Below are 15,864 nucleotides of genomic sequence, written 5' to 3' on the forward strand. Positions count from 1 at the left end.
CTATATATTTAATATATTACTTTTTATAATTTTATACATTTTCTCATTCTGATAAAAACTCCACCATAAAGAAACTCAAAATTATTTTTAGATGGTGGCATGTGTGTTTACTAAACATCAACACTGGATGCTGGTGGTCTAGGCCTAATTGTGGAAAAAGTGGAATAGCCATATATTCACTGAATTATTCTTTTTAGTTCCACAGAAGAAAATGATACATCTTTCAAACAACATGAGGGTTAAGAAATTATACAATCTGCATTTTTGTCTGAACTTACACTTCAAAAGTGAACAGTAAGATGAACCTTGACAACCTTGTCTTTACACAATCAGTGGTCTCACTTGTTTTGGCCCTCTCGCATGAATGTGAAACCCAGTATTTTGAGGTCTTAACGTGCAATCTGTGAAACCAAACGCCCATGAGTTAATTCAACATGATCCCTGATAAGTAGCTAGGCGGCATGAACCTTGTGTGGGTGTATAAACTAAGGAAATGTCCATGCTCATTCTAATGTTAAGTTTTCTCTTGGTAAAGCGCTTATCAATGTCACCAAGGCTGACAGTAACCAGCAACCACAGAAGCTCTTTCAAATGAAAACATCATAAGAGTATGCTACTCTTCCACAAAGCTCACACTTTTTAAAGCAATAAGCTTATGAAAATATATTTAGAAGAAAAAGAAATGGCAAGCTAAAATCTCACAAGGAGGTGTGGTACCTGAGGATAATAAAGAACTTTTGAAACCAAACACACTAATTGTCATGTTCAAAGCCCTATAAAGATCAACCTTATAACCATTATCGCAGTGAGACAGACACCACAAATTCTTAGGAGGTTGAAAATGTTTTGATGTAATTACACAAAAAAAATGCAATATGAAACCTATTGGTTGATAATACAGTGAGTCTCACAGACAGGTTTGAACTAGATGGCAGCCCTGCCGGGAAAGTATTCCGCAGAGACCAAAGGAAATTCCCGGGTACTCTGTCATGAAAAAGTCTTTCAGTGGAAGTGTATAGGACACCAAACAAGACTCCCTCCAGATGAATTCGGTAAAGTTTCCAGAAAGCAGGTTGATCTATATGAAGATAAAGAAGAAAAAAAAAGAAAAGAAAAAAACACCTGGAGCATCTTCTTCAAACTCAAACCAATGCCAGATCTACTGCATTTTGATCAGATCCAAGACAAACATACCCTTCATGTCTCCAGCATGGCTCAACATGGACACTATTTCATTAGAAAGAGGTCAAACGATTCATCGGTTTTGCCAATTTATCGGTACCGATAGTTGATTGGTGGAACTATCGTTATCGGCAAAAATCCATACCGATAGTTTTTACGGCTTGCGTCCGTTGCTAGAGCGGCTGAGAAGAGTGCGCTGTCATTACAAAGAGCGAGAGCGGCCTCTAGAGGTGGAATAAAACTGTCACTGGCTGAGTTGTTTACATTAACACGTGAGGCAGCGCAGCACGGAGAGAACACGCTTCATGGAGAGCGCTGACACTTCAGATGCGCATTTAAAACACTGACAGCGAACCGGTATGAATACAGAACACTAAAGCACCAGGGTTTTTCCTGCATAGAGAATTACGAGGCGGCCACCTCCGTCAAATTTCGTGCCGCCTCCTGCTCTCGACAAAACTCGGACAGACAGTCACATGCTCAGATACACTTTTTCCCCCTTGACGGTTCTGTTGCGGGTTCCCAGCCTGTGTCCATTCTCAAACCGTATAGTTTGCCGATAGTGCTGCACGGATCATAATCTGCGGGTCGGGCGGGCCAAGTAATAAAAACATAACATTCCATTTAATCAAGGGTGGATGACAGATAAATAATTATAATGTGTTGAGTTTATTAAAGACACGGAACCCTCATCACGGTAAAACGCAATGAACGTGCATCACTCTTTTACTTTCGTTTTCAACAACGTAATTCTCTTCAGGGAAAACCAATCGAGGAAAACATATCAGGGCTCGACATAAACGCTTGTCCGGGACACGTGTGTTTTTTGAAGGGACAAGTAAAAGAGAATTGTACTTGCTCGAACCGGACAAATTAAAACAACTTTTAATATAAAAAAATAAAATAAAAAACAACTAGGGAATCACTGAAAACGTGAGGATGATTCTGATTTTATCTCATTTAATGTAAGTGGCGATTGATAGCCTATAGTTGATAATAATACAGGCCTACCTACCTAATGTAGGACTAGACAGTCACAAAGTTGCGCTGTTGGCTCGCGAAACATCACATGACCAGAGTGCTGTTTTCCTGAATACAATCACGATTGAAACCGAGACACTGATTTTATAACAGTTCAATAAACAAATAGTTAAAATTAAGTCACTTACATTTTAGATGCAATGACTGTTTTTGTTCTGTTTCAGCAGCAAAAATAGTTCCAAACAAACAAAGACCACAGCAGAACCATAGCGCATCTCACAGGAACACTCAGTCGTGTTTCATTACTGAATGATTCGGCGTTTTGAATGATCGGTTGAGTCAAAGATTCAATTGCCCATTCATAAACTGCCTCATTCTGAATAAATCAGCCGTTTAAATGAATGACTCAATGACTCGCTCATTAAGACGGTCACCTGCCGCCACCTACTGGCGGTTTAGTTTCAATGTATCATTCTTTTCAACATTCCTTATTTGTATATAAAAAAAAAAATTAAAAACACTCATAATACAGTTGTAATTTTTCATTGTAAATTCTTTAATTTGATTTGTAACAGCCTAGTGTCGTCTTATTCTAATTGAATGTATTGATCAAATTTAAGAATTTGAAATTAAAGATGGAGCATACGTTAAATAAAATTAGGGAAAAAATACCTTCATAAAAGTAAAAAAATATATATTCTGATAAGAGTGTTTTCCAACAGTGATGTAGTGAAACTAGGGATGTCCCGATACCACTTTTTCACTTCCGATACGATACCGATGCCGCAGCTTTGGCTATTTGCTGATACCGATATCAATCCGATATTTTTATTTTATTCTTGAACTAATACTACTAATAATAAAATATATGGAAGCACTTTGCTTAATTAGCCACATAAAAACATCTCACTCAAATGGAGAACAAATACTTCTCCAGTATATAGTCCACAACAAGTTGATAATGAAAGATTGCCACCCTTAATTCAAAAGACCTTGAGATATGGTTGGTAATTGTACCTGAATGAATTTAAAATTAATTTGCTATATTTCAAATCAATATATTTGTTTCCTTAAAATTTTAATTAACTTTAACGTTATTCTCATCTGAATTATAAATAATTTATTTCTGTATAAAATAATACTACCATTAAAAACACATTTGATTTTATTTTTTAATCAATGTAGAATGTGTAACTTCAAAATAAACAGATTAGTGCTCTGTTTTAGGACAAGAAATGAAAACCAATGCAATATGATGAATGTTCAAAAGATGAGATCATTTTTGCTTTTAAACAGCGAGTGTGTGTGTGTGTGTGTGTGTGTGTGTGTGTGTGTGTGTGTGTGTGTGTGTGTGTGTGTGTGTGTGTGTGTGTGTGTGTGTGTGTGTGTGTGTGTGTGTGTGTGTGTGTGTGTGTGTGTGATTTTGGTTGGGTGACAGTTGGACAAGAGTTTACAGTTTGACAAAAGCACAATGTTGTGTTTTACACAAATATAAGTAGGCTAAACACTTTTTGCAGTTTTAATGATGTCCTGTATGAACAAAATGACGGAGTACTATGTTTTTATGTTTCCACTGTTCGATTGCGCCCGTGAACTTTTATTTTAAATAAATGTTGATTTTAAATCAGCCTACTTCAGTGTGATATGTTACCATATACTCATGCTTAACACTGAAAATTTTAATAATTGTAATGTGATGATCAGATGCAGATCAAAGAATATCATAGAATCAAAATCAAAGAATATCATAGTTTGGGCGGTTGGCGGGTGGATTATTTATTTTTTTACAGCGGATTCAGGTGACTCAGTGCACCAGATTAATGAATTTATCTTTATAAAATGTACAAAATTTTCTTCCGGGAGGCATGCCCCCGGACCCACCTAGAGGTACCGAGCTACACCCACAAAAATACTGTGGGAAACACAGTAGGCTATTATGATGGTCTACAGAAAATACAAATTTAATTATCTAATTATTAAAATACATTATCAGGATTTTACCACCTCCACCTCGTTTTGAGCCAGGAAAAACCCTGAGTACACACTGACATATCATTATAAAGTAATTAATTTGTTGACTAGATGCTGAATTAACAGGGAAGGAACAGAAGCATGTTTGTTGTCGAGGCGGTGATCACTCTAACCTTAGTACCTCGAGCGGTTAAAACAATGTGACAAAAACACACGCAAACCTGACCCAAATGTTTAATGTTGCAATTGTTACCATCTATTTGCATTAGTTTATATCCAGCTGGTCACTTGTATGCATTCATTAGCCGGTCAAGTTGCATCTTTAAAGCTAGTGACGTGATTGCTTTCTCAACATTGATATGTTCATGCAGCAGACAGAAACATAAAACAAATCAGTAACGCATTCGATTCAATTATTTTTTATCACTGCAATACATATTGTTATTTTGATTAGATAATCATCAAGTGTTCTAATATAGAATCAAATAAAGTGAGAGACTATACATTTATGCAATTTTAATGACATTTTTAGCATTAACTAAGGTTAATAAATGTTGTAGAACATGTTGTCCATTGTTAGTTTGTTAATGTCAAAATTTACTAATACATTTTAAATTGAGTTTTATTTTTTTATTTTATCTGTTAACCTTAATGTACTATGAACTAACATGAACGATCAAGGTACAATCGTCTTGCTCAAATATTTATAGCCTACATGCTGTAAAAAAAAAAAAAAAAAAAAAAAAAAAAAAAAAAAAATATATTGCATGATGCATATAGTCCATGAAAGCTAGCTAATACATCCTTGTTAACAAATGGGACTTGCAAAGTGTTACCTATGAAATGTACCCGTTTCTAGGTTATAGCTAAAAAAAAAAAAAAAAAAATGTTTTAATGTAACTATTAAACTGTTTAATGTTATCGGTCATTAAAAATATCGGTCAATTAATCGGTTATCGGCACGTACAGTCAAACCTAAATATCGGTATAATATCGGTCGACCTCTACTATTAGCAAACTGAGGCAACCTGCCCAGATCAAACAAACAGGCAGAATCCCCTTTCATCACAGGACTTTAATCTGAAGTGCATCATTAAGATTTAGCCTAGGCCTAACTAACATTTTGCAGTAATATTTTACTGTCATCAAAAAACCCTCAAATTTTAAAAAAAGGCCTGAAATTTTACAAAAACCTAAATCCATGAATTCACCCACTTTATTTTCTTATTCTAGCTTACAGCTACAATGATGGAGGAAGATAAGCGGTATTTTTTTCTGAGTCACATACTAATTCTCTTTTGAGATCACTTCTGGGAAGTGCAACTAAAAGACTAATACAGAATATGATCCCAGAAGGAGGGGGTGAATTCTTAACTCTGTGACCTTGTGAGAGGGATTCCCATAAAATCCTAACATCTGTGGTTTACTTTCAGTATGCTGAATTAAAGGACACTCCAAGTTCTAAACAGTAAGTTCTAAACAACAAGTTGCAAACTGTTCCCTGTTGAGTTGGTAGAGGTCAAACAAGATTAGCTGAGAGTAGAGACAAGTAGTCCTAGAAAGAAGAAAAATTATATGCTTCAAATATAAAACATTAAGACCATTCCAAGCAAAAAATAAATATTGGGTTCTACCAGACTTATTGTCTCACTGACTGTTTACTTCAGTAGGTTTGAGAGTTGTTTTTTTTACTTAGTATTAGTTTGTGATATTGAAACAATTGTATCAAATTACTATATCATTAAAACCTTATTTAAAAGCAAAAATAGCTATTTTGTGATATATTGTTATTGTGAAATAAAATTACTCATTGGATTATTTTGGTCATAGCATTTTCATGACAAATCTTATATTACTGAAGTGAAAACAGCTCATAGTAACAGAACACAATTGTACATAGGGGTTAAAGGGGTCACATGATGCGTTTTAATGTTTTCCTTTAGTGTGTAATGTAGGCTATCTGTTTGTGCATGTATACGATATGTAGTAACAAAGCTCAGTCCCCCATAAAGCAATGTATTCTATCTAACAGAGAACACTGATCTAGATCTGCCTAAAGAGCCTCGATCAAAGTCCAGAGATTATTTCCTCAAACGTTCACATCATAATGTGAAATATTAGCATAATGCCCGCCAAAAGGCATAGACAAAGAAAGAAGCTAAGGTTTCAGTGAATGAAAGTGTTGTTGATATATAGCGGAGACGCTGTATGTTTGCATGCGAATGCAAAACCGCGTTTGCTTTCAGAGTTTAAGATTTATTTATAAAGCTGTTCTCAACCCCAAAAATTGCTTGTGCATTTTACAAACAACAGCTTCTTGAACCTGGAAAAGTACAACACAGACTATACAAAGATTACTTGGCACTCTGAAACGTTCTGCTCAAGTCGTGCTTGCAAAGTTAGCATTTTCAGAATCCGACTCGGGCTCAAACTAATACGGTAAAACCGACAACATTATTATTACATTATTAACTTTGTGTTTACAAATGCTTTAGAAGCCTTGGGAAGCTGTAGCATGTGATTATGGGCCGTTACATTTCCGTCACACGTTTGAGGTGGCCAATCACAACGCACTGGGTCAGCTGGCCAATCAGAGCACTCTGAGCTATCCGGAAGGAGGGGCTTTGTATACATCAGTGCAGACTGGGAATAAAGGAGCAATGTACAGAATGTGAAAAATAATGTTTTTTTTTTAACATTTATAGGTTGTATCAGTGATTTCAGGGCCAAACATAAATGATCACATTCATCTAATCTTTCCTTACGATCCACTAGCTACCCGCCCCATAAGAATGCCGTAAAAAAACGCGTCTCTCTAGGCAGCCTAGGCTCTGAGATCTGCACACAAAAACAATCTGGTTTTGAGTGGTTTCACCAACCACTCAAAACCAAAATAAAGTGTTCCAACCAATCACCGACAGGGGTGGGTGTTGTGAGGTTTTGCGCTCGTGCACGGCTGACTATGACGGCTGCACGCGAAAACATCACAACACCCACCCCTGTCTGTGATTGGTTGGAACACTATTTATTTTGGTTTTGAGTGGTAGTGAAAGCAACTGTTTTTGTGTGCAGATCTCAGAGCCTAGGCTGCCTACAGAGACACGTTTTTTTGACGGCATGCTTATGGGGCGGGCAGCTAGCGGATCGTTAGGAAAGATTAGATGAATGTGATCATTTATTTTTGGGCCTGAAATCACTGACACAACCTTTAAGCATGTTAAGCTTTTATATTACACCCAATAATCAAAATAATGAACTTTTAAAATAGCATCATATGTCCACTTTTAAAGTAACAACGCTACTTTTTCCACCACTGTCCTTGCAGTCCTGATCCTTGATAACACATCTCAAACAGGCCTTGACAACACTAAGAATCCTTGATATACTACAATGGGTTTGGTTGGAAAAAAAATATATACATTTTGAATTGTAAACTTTGACTTTGGTTACAACACATAGATAGGATTGGTCGTACTTGAACAGTCATTCAGATGTTTATAAAAACCCAATAACTTAATAGTACTACTCCACCTTAAAGCTCACAGAGGAGAGCAGATGATGTCAGAATATAGGGGATCCTCTAGATGAAATATATTATTTTTTCCCCACTATTATTACATTTATAAGACAATTTACTTTGTTCATTTTTACGGGACACAATTTGATTGCCCTTGTTTGCCATGTTGCCAACGTTAGCAGATAAATGATTGATGAGGTAGGCTAAAGTTTCCAACTCAAACAGAACATGGTCAAAGAGATACCAAGTCAATGGCTATTCATGCCAAATTATAATGGAAAAAAACCAACATGAGAAGAACCTGTCTCTCATACACTGGCTCCAGAAGTTCTTTTTCATCACTTAACGCGACAGGATTGATGTCATATCCAAATTATAAGTCACACGGACTATATTTTTATTGCTTTTTTTGTGCTTTTTGGAGCTTATTTACATAATTTCGACATTCAGCAAATAAAAAAATTGCTGACAATTTAATTTAATTGTTTGCCATTTTCATAAAATTCTGATTGCATTTTTAATGAAAGGTTTGGGGCTAAATTTCTGAGATTGCTGGAACACACCCGCTTTTTAAATTCCTGTCTATCTATATTCCCGCTTCTAAAAGCAACAAAACAGCTGACGCTGGAAGACAGTGACCTTGACTGAGCGCAAAGGGGATCACTAGTATTTTGCTCTGCCTTATTTCACTTTGACTGCCAGCACACTTCACCATCTATAGAAGTCAAACTGAGTTGGCCATCCTCCCATCAGCTAATTTTAGGTAGTAGTTTCCAGAGTGCAGCCCCCACAGTGAGTCTGAGAGAACTCTCCCTAGAGCAGCAGAAACGGGGGTGAGATTGGATCACTTTCACGTGACATGGGTAGGTTTGGGTTTAGAGGGTGGAGAAAATGTATTGAACAAGTGTTTTGGCAATTCCATGTTTATATTATATTTATAATCATATCCAAAGAGTTCTCATTCTTAATGGTTTCACCCACACTTGCACTGCGGTTCATCTTAAATCTGACGACATCTATAATATGGTGTGTTGAAAATAATGTGTAAAATAGACAGTTCGGCTAATGTATGTTTCTGTCAATGGATAGGCTACACATTCTATAATAAATATATTTAGGATACTGCTTTTCATACAAATACCATAGAAACCATTTAGTTACATTTTACCATTGTAGTGAGGTGCTATATGCATGCGTGGTTTTTACTGTGGTTGTCATGATCTAGGCTAAATCATTGTATGCTATGGAAGACCAATTGTTTAATAAAACTCAAAATATTTTAATTTTACCATATAAAAATGAGGTTGTTACAATTTTTACAGATGTTACTGTTTAAATTTACATCTGCATCCTAACTCAAGCTACTACTACTGTCAACTCAATCTACTGAAACACAAAACATGTAACATTATTAATATTGCAGCCTGCTGTAAACTGTGCCAAAGATATGTGCCATCAAATTTAGGCAACATAATACTGTTTCATGACTTGAAAAAAGATCACCCATTAGCAATTGCAGAAGAAACCTTTTTTCAACTAAGATATTTATTTTGTTAAGGAAAAATGACTGAAAAAGTGTAAAGAGTTAAAACACGAAGTGTTTGTCATGTTTTGACAATAAAGAGTAGTTTAAAACCACAATTAATGATCTGGTTTCAACAACTTTCACTTTGGAGCAAAAATCAGCCTTTAAACTTGAAGGGAAAAAAATGCATAAACATCAATTTTAATTGATCAAAAACCTTCAGACACCAATCAACAAATTTTCCCTTTAATCATCATATACAGGGTTTGAAATTAATTGTGAAATTGACCGTGGCGGGTAAAGCATAAAGCATAAAGTCACTAGCCAATTTGGCGGGTTATGATTCATAAATTATCTAAATCATCTATCTTCAAAATATCTGTTAAACATTCCTTTTGGAGTGAGCTATATTTGGCCTAATTTAACTGCAATAATGCAATAATCAGATACCAATAAAATATAGGCTAGTACTTTCAGCTAGGAGGGGGGGGGGGGGGGTTTGGGGGGGGGGGGGTGGCAAAATATATCATTTGTTTTCAGACAGGATCACGATCCACAATCTTATGACGATTCGTTTTCATGTTGGTTTTAAAAGACTATTTTGCAAGTCACTGAGCAGTAGAGCCAAACTTCCCTAACAAGTTCCCTATTTTACCTTAAAGCTAACAAAAGAAAAAAGAATGACTGACCATTTAAGCCAAAGTAGGTGCGGCGATATGACCAAAATCGTATTTCAGTTTATTTTATTTCATTATTTTATCTTTGGTATTAAAAATAAGAACAAAGATGCAAATTACAAATAATTATACAAATACAATAAGATACAAATAAAATAAACAGTGCTTTACTATTTTTACAGTAGGTGTATTTACTGTAACAGTATCATTCAAGTAAAAAACTGAATAAACAATGTAATAAAAAAACTATAGGCTATAGATTTTACTAAAGGAATTAAATATACATTGATTCTTAAAGCTAAAGAAATTATTCAGTCAAGAGCAGTGAGTGATTTTCTCTATGTATTTTGTTGTTTGATTAACATTAATGACAGACAGCAGCAGGTGTATTAGGCTGCTGTCACTTTAAGACATAATGCACATACTGTATCTAGTATACTACTAACACAAATCTGAACGGTTTACATTCACTTAAGATATAAATGACTGTTTATGTAAACCATTTGTGTATTTTATAGTTTAGGTGCAATAAGACTTGCGCTGTGTGACAGGCTTTTTGTGTGTGAGAAAGTTTAACTGGCAAGGCTTTAAAACGCATGCAGATAATAACATTTCGTCATGGTGAAGAACTGAAATGTCACGTGAGCATAACCAATACCGCAGTGTTGCTAAAACATGCTGTGAATGTACGTCGCGTTGTACAGTATGTTGGGATGGCAGCACCAGAGCAGCAAATGATAGAATGTGCACTGTAGCACGATACTATACAATCTCTCTTCAAAAGCAGATCGTGAAGACATTTTAATCATTCAGAATCTAATATCATGATATCGCGCACACTTACTTTCAGCATTATTGAACACATTTTACAATGTTTGAATTCATTTCACAGATTTCCCCCCACAAACCAAAAATATCAGTCAATAAGTATAAACATTCTGTGTTGGCCTAGCTTTCAGTGGTTTAAGATTTAGGGTTCTCACACTTTTTGTACAATGAATCTCTATGACTTTTCCATGGAAAAGTTAGAACGTAAAGGAAATGTGGAGCAAAGAACTGCATGAAGAACAAACGTACACATGAAATATCACACAAATGTGTGAAAGTTTAATCAAACATCTGAGATGGACATGATTTCCAGAAGCATGGGCATGTTTACACTTACTTAGAGACATGGTTGAAAATAAGATTCCAAAGATGGCAACCTACACCAAGACAACAGAATGTGATGCAATCATAAGGTTTTGCTTTATAATAGCACCTGCAGATGCTATAGCAGTTTAAGTCAATTTCCATTAGGCATGCTACTATTAACTCAATGTTAACAGTTATAAGAGCATAAGTTACTAAAAAGGAGGCAGAAGTGTAAAATTCACAACTTGGTCATAGTCAGCTGTAAAAGTGGGGGCGAAGTAAACTGCCTAACAGATTGTGACTTAAGATGTAATCCGGCAGGCAACAGCAGAGGCTTGAGTGGATTAGTTACCCACACCTATGCGATTACACCAGTCATCAAGCAGGACACAGTCCGAAACTGACAGCTAATCAAATGCGCATTTTCTCAAGCATTAAGGCTGATTTATACTTCTGCGTCGGACCTACGGCGTGAGTTCGACGCAGAAGTATAAATTGGGCTTTAGCTTCAATGTACTGATTAAAATGAGAACGGCTCTTCAGTCACATGAAAAGTTTTACCTGCCATAACAGTAGTGCTGAATGCTTTCACAAGAGTTACACAAAACTAAATTAAAATATCAAAACTATCATGTTTAAATTTCGAGATGATAAATTCACACTACTTGCAGAATGTACTCCTAGTAGCAGCAATACTTTAAAACTCTATATGAATGTTCCAGCATTTGTTCTTTGTATAAAGCGCAGGATAGCCGAATAAATGAGGTGAAGAAACAAACAGATCTAATGGATGGACACCCATGGATCTAAATTGATGGAAGTTTGTGACAGGAGGTTTACCCATAATATTATAGCAGATTTGTTACCCACCACAAGTTTTACCACTGCACAAAATTAAATGTAAAAATATTTTTAGTTTTAGTTAGACAAAGTTCATTCTTTGTTTGTTTTTAATTTTGCCAGTACATCAATGTGACATTCAAGGCATTTCCTTTGATGCATTCAGGAAACAAGATGGAGCATGATGATCTTACAATAAAAATAAACAAATGTAGCCACCATTTCAACATTCAAACTGAGGTTGACAATATTTACAAAGGTCCCCTGCATTCAAAAGTTATTATTTGATTAGATATGCAACAGGGCTCTATGAAAAAAAATCATCTATTACCAGTTGTTTTTACCCTGTTCTACAAAGTACTTTCAAAACATCACTTCCTTTCCCATGGTGATGTGAGAAGAATGGTTTAGCCCCTGCCTGTTGCATTGTGGGGTCAAATAGTTCTACAGAGTCAGCGTAGCTTTAGAACACAAGGGAAATTGTTTTACATCAGTGGCGTTTCCTGACTGGTAATTCCACAAGGACTTAAGTTGTATAACATTCACAGACAGCTAGAGATTTTAGAATGTTTTCAATGATCTATTGGTGAGAAAGAAGGATGTGCTTCAGAATATTTTTTACAGAAAATAGAGATCAATGCCCAAACAGAACAACTCTGCCAAACTCAAGAAATTTAACGTTCAATATAATGACCAACATATTAATGCAATAAGTGCAATTAATTGCCCATTGTGAGATAACCATCATACATTTCAGCTGATGACTATTTCAGTCTTTTGTTTGTACATACCTGTAGTACCGTGACTGGAGGTACGTTGAGCAGACTGCTTTGGAGACGTGACTGGCTGAGCCAAAGTCTATGACTTTAACTCGGTAGGGCTGCCGTACAGGGTCCACCAGCATTATGTTCTCAGGCTTTAGGTCCGCGTGAATCAGTCCCATGGCCTTCAATTTTTTGAGTGCCATGGCCACCTGCTGAAGAATGGGACGGATTACCTTCAGAGGTAGCGGGCTGAATTTGTTTTGCTTGAGGAAGTCGTACAGGTTCTGCTCCAGCATCTCAAACACAAGGCAGGTGTGGCTGCGGTGCTGGAAACACTCGAAAGCTCGCACAAGATTATGCTCATCTGCATTCTCACTGCTGAGGCGGGCCAGGATGCCCACCTCAATCTGGCCCTGTCGTGCATATGATGGATGATTCTTCAGGATCTTCACTGCCACAATATCACTGGTGCCTCGTTTCCAGCATTTCACAACCTGGCCGAAAGTACCACGGCCGAGGAAGTCTAATACCTCATAGGTGTTCTTCAACGAGCAAAGCAACTCATGCTGCACCAACTGGTAGTCTCCATCCCCATTTCTGGAATTTCCACCTTGCTTTGAAGGCCCTCCACCGACCGCCGCTGGCACTGCAACCGGTGGGTTTCCCACGTTTGATTGCAACATTGCAGGTAACATTGACAGGTCCTCTACAATCTGCATGGCGCTCCCCAAGTTCTCAAGCTCCCCGCTCTTACGTTTCAGCCCGCATCTGTGGGAGCTGTCTTGCAAGTTAAAACCTCCACAGTTTTTCCGTTCACCTTTGTCCTCTCCTCCACCACCTTCACTGTTACCTCCACCCTGTCCTCCACCTCCTTCTTGACTGCCGCTTCCCTCTCCCCTACCCCTTCCAACTGCCCCTGTAGCTCCACTGCTGCAACCCCTTCCTTTGTCCTTGTGCTCTGGCCCCTTTTCCTGAGAGGAGATGCCCCCTTTTTGCTGCTGGGTCGCTGTGGTTGTATGCTGACGTCGCACGCCGTGTACAGTAGCCGTCTGCAAAAGAAAATCCTGCCCGTGGTGTCTGCCAAACAAAGAATCTTGTGTCTTCAACGAAGCGGTGAGTTTTGTCGGGTAAGCAATGCCGAGGGTTCTACCATTCAAGTAAGTCTGTGGGTAGGCCCTCTCATGGTAAACACAGTTCCTGGGCTCGACTTTGAGTTTCTTCACACTACAAAAGGCACTTGTCTGAGTTTGAAAAACATGTGGTGGGTAGACCAAGACTTGTGAGGCCATACCTGCGAACACAAGAAAACCAGATACAGATCATGCGACAGTTTCGTTTAAAAAGAAAAAAAAACAGTAATTGTAACATTTTCAAAGTAACATTTTCATTTTCAAAGAAAAATTTACATTTAGGACTGGATTCACACAAAGAACGCCTTTCTGCTGTTTTAACTTGAGCGCCGTGTTTTGAGAATGCCGTGTTGTGTGTAAGGATGTGTGTGACGGCTAATTTCATTAACGTTTAAACGGAAATTTTGCAGCCGACTAGTCTAAACCTCCCTCCTACATTATTAATAATATTGGTTATTAATTATAATAAATTCTATGGTGCTGAAGAATGAATGGAGGCTTATGCTCCTTGGCTGACTGACGGTTGTCATGGAAATGCCTGATGTACTTTGTATGTTAAGGGGAGACACCCCAGGTGAATAGGAAAAAAAAAGAATCATTAATAGATATCAGCATGAAACTTCCCCAGTTGATTACTGACATTAAGACAAATATCTTTTGTATTACAAGTTTAGAATATTTATGTTTACATACGCAAATGAGGTATTATCTCATTAAATATGCACTAATTTGCATATGTTTCCAGAAGAGAAATCTGAACATTGGATAAAGCCAGATTCAAAATTCTCATTTTATTTTGTTGACATTTTAGAGTCAAAGTTTTTTACAGAAGGGATTTTGGATCTCTTTTTATCACTCCATCAATCAGAAAAAACTGTCAATAGCCATAAAAAAAAAAAAAAAATCGCCCCGTTTTTAGGTATAAAATGTTGTATAAATCAGAATCTGAATGATATATGAACAAACCCCTCTGTAAAAACCTTAAGAATATAGATAGGAATACAACTGGAAAGTTTAGTGAATTTAGTTCAGTCAGTGCTGCTGAAGTGGAGATTTCTGGCTCAGAGTATGAGAAAAAAGCCATTTTGAGAAAACAGTCTTTAAAGATTTGTATTATTAAAAATTAGTTATTTTTTAGTGGAAACAACTATTTACAGACACAATATCTTATCAAATCATTAGCAACAACAATACAAACCACCTAAAACACATCAAAACCTATAACACAGCATGTATGGCCTTCAACTGAACAGAACCCCAGTAAAAAACTGTCAAAAACACACACAAAAAAACAGTCCCATGTCAGATGTCAGAGCATGTCACGTGATGCATCTGAATGAATCATCTCTTGGTCTTTTCATCTTTTAAATCTTTTGGTTTGTGCAAAAGACTTGAGATGCGAGCAAAATGGTTAAATACGTCCGTCTAGCGTGTTTACATTGAAAAACTAGCGCAGAAATGCATTCTGTGTGAACGGTCCCTAAGACTGATCAAATAATTAGTCTTTATCTTTCAAAATTCACATCCCTGGTCTCTATTCAATAATCATTAATAAAATGACTAATGTCTGTAGAGGCATTTTCCTCAATTTGTTGTGACACCACCATGAACTTAATGTAAACAACTTAGGGTCATTGATCCTATTGAGTACAGTGGCTTGCATCATCAGGCTGGCATCATACTTGACCTTTGCCCCTATGCTACAGCAGCAATCAGCAGGCTGCCTTGAGCAGCCAATGACAAGCCAAGAAAATGTCATAGGCCTATTGCAGCAGAAGGTTGAGTTCCTGCCTCCAACACCCACCAAAGCTCTTTCCATTAACGCTGTAAAGGGGAAACAACTAACTGTTCACAGGTTCAAATGACCGTTTCATATCGGTTTCCATGTATCGAGGTCTCGAGGCAACAGCTGTTTCTAAATAAGCATTACTTAGAGTGGGGGAAAAAAGAGACACCAGGATATGTCTTGGCTATTCTCAATAAATGTCAAATTTAGGAAGCACTGTCTATAAAGGCCTAAGCAGTAATAGTGATGCTTTCCTTAGCAAACAAACACCAATAATTAGTTATCCACATTGACTTAATGTCAATGCAAAAATGCATTACGCAAAGCTAACTGCTGTCTTTGAGTCAAAAGTTGTGG

The 15,864-nt window shown here is 36.9% G+C and overlaps 1 protein-coding gene across 1 annotated transcript in view; it reads right to left on the reverse strand.

Annotated features, from left to right (window-relative positions):
* The window catches only part of hipk3b (homeodomain interacting protein kinase 3b), a 75,894-nt gene that overhangs the window by 47,307 nt on the left and 12,723 nt on the right, over positions 1 to 15,864 (reverse strand). Inside the window, exon 2 of the mRNA XM_079874252.1 lies at positions 12,619 to 13,882. Within this exon, the coding sequence (XP_079730378.1) occupies positions 12,619 to 13,880 (1,262 nt within the window). The 5' untranslated portion in view covers positions 13,881 to 13,882. The remainder of the gene's footprint in view (positions 1 to 12,618; positions 13,883 to 15,864) is intronic.

Source organism: Squalius cephalus (assembly GCF_949319135.1).
Source record: "Squalius cephalus genome assembly, chromosome: 6".
In the NCBI taxonomy this organism is placed as follows: domain Eukaryota; kingdom Metazoa; phylum Chordata; class Actinopteri; order Cypriniformes; family Leuciscidae; genus Squalius; species Squalius cephalus.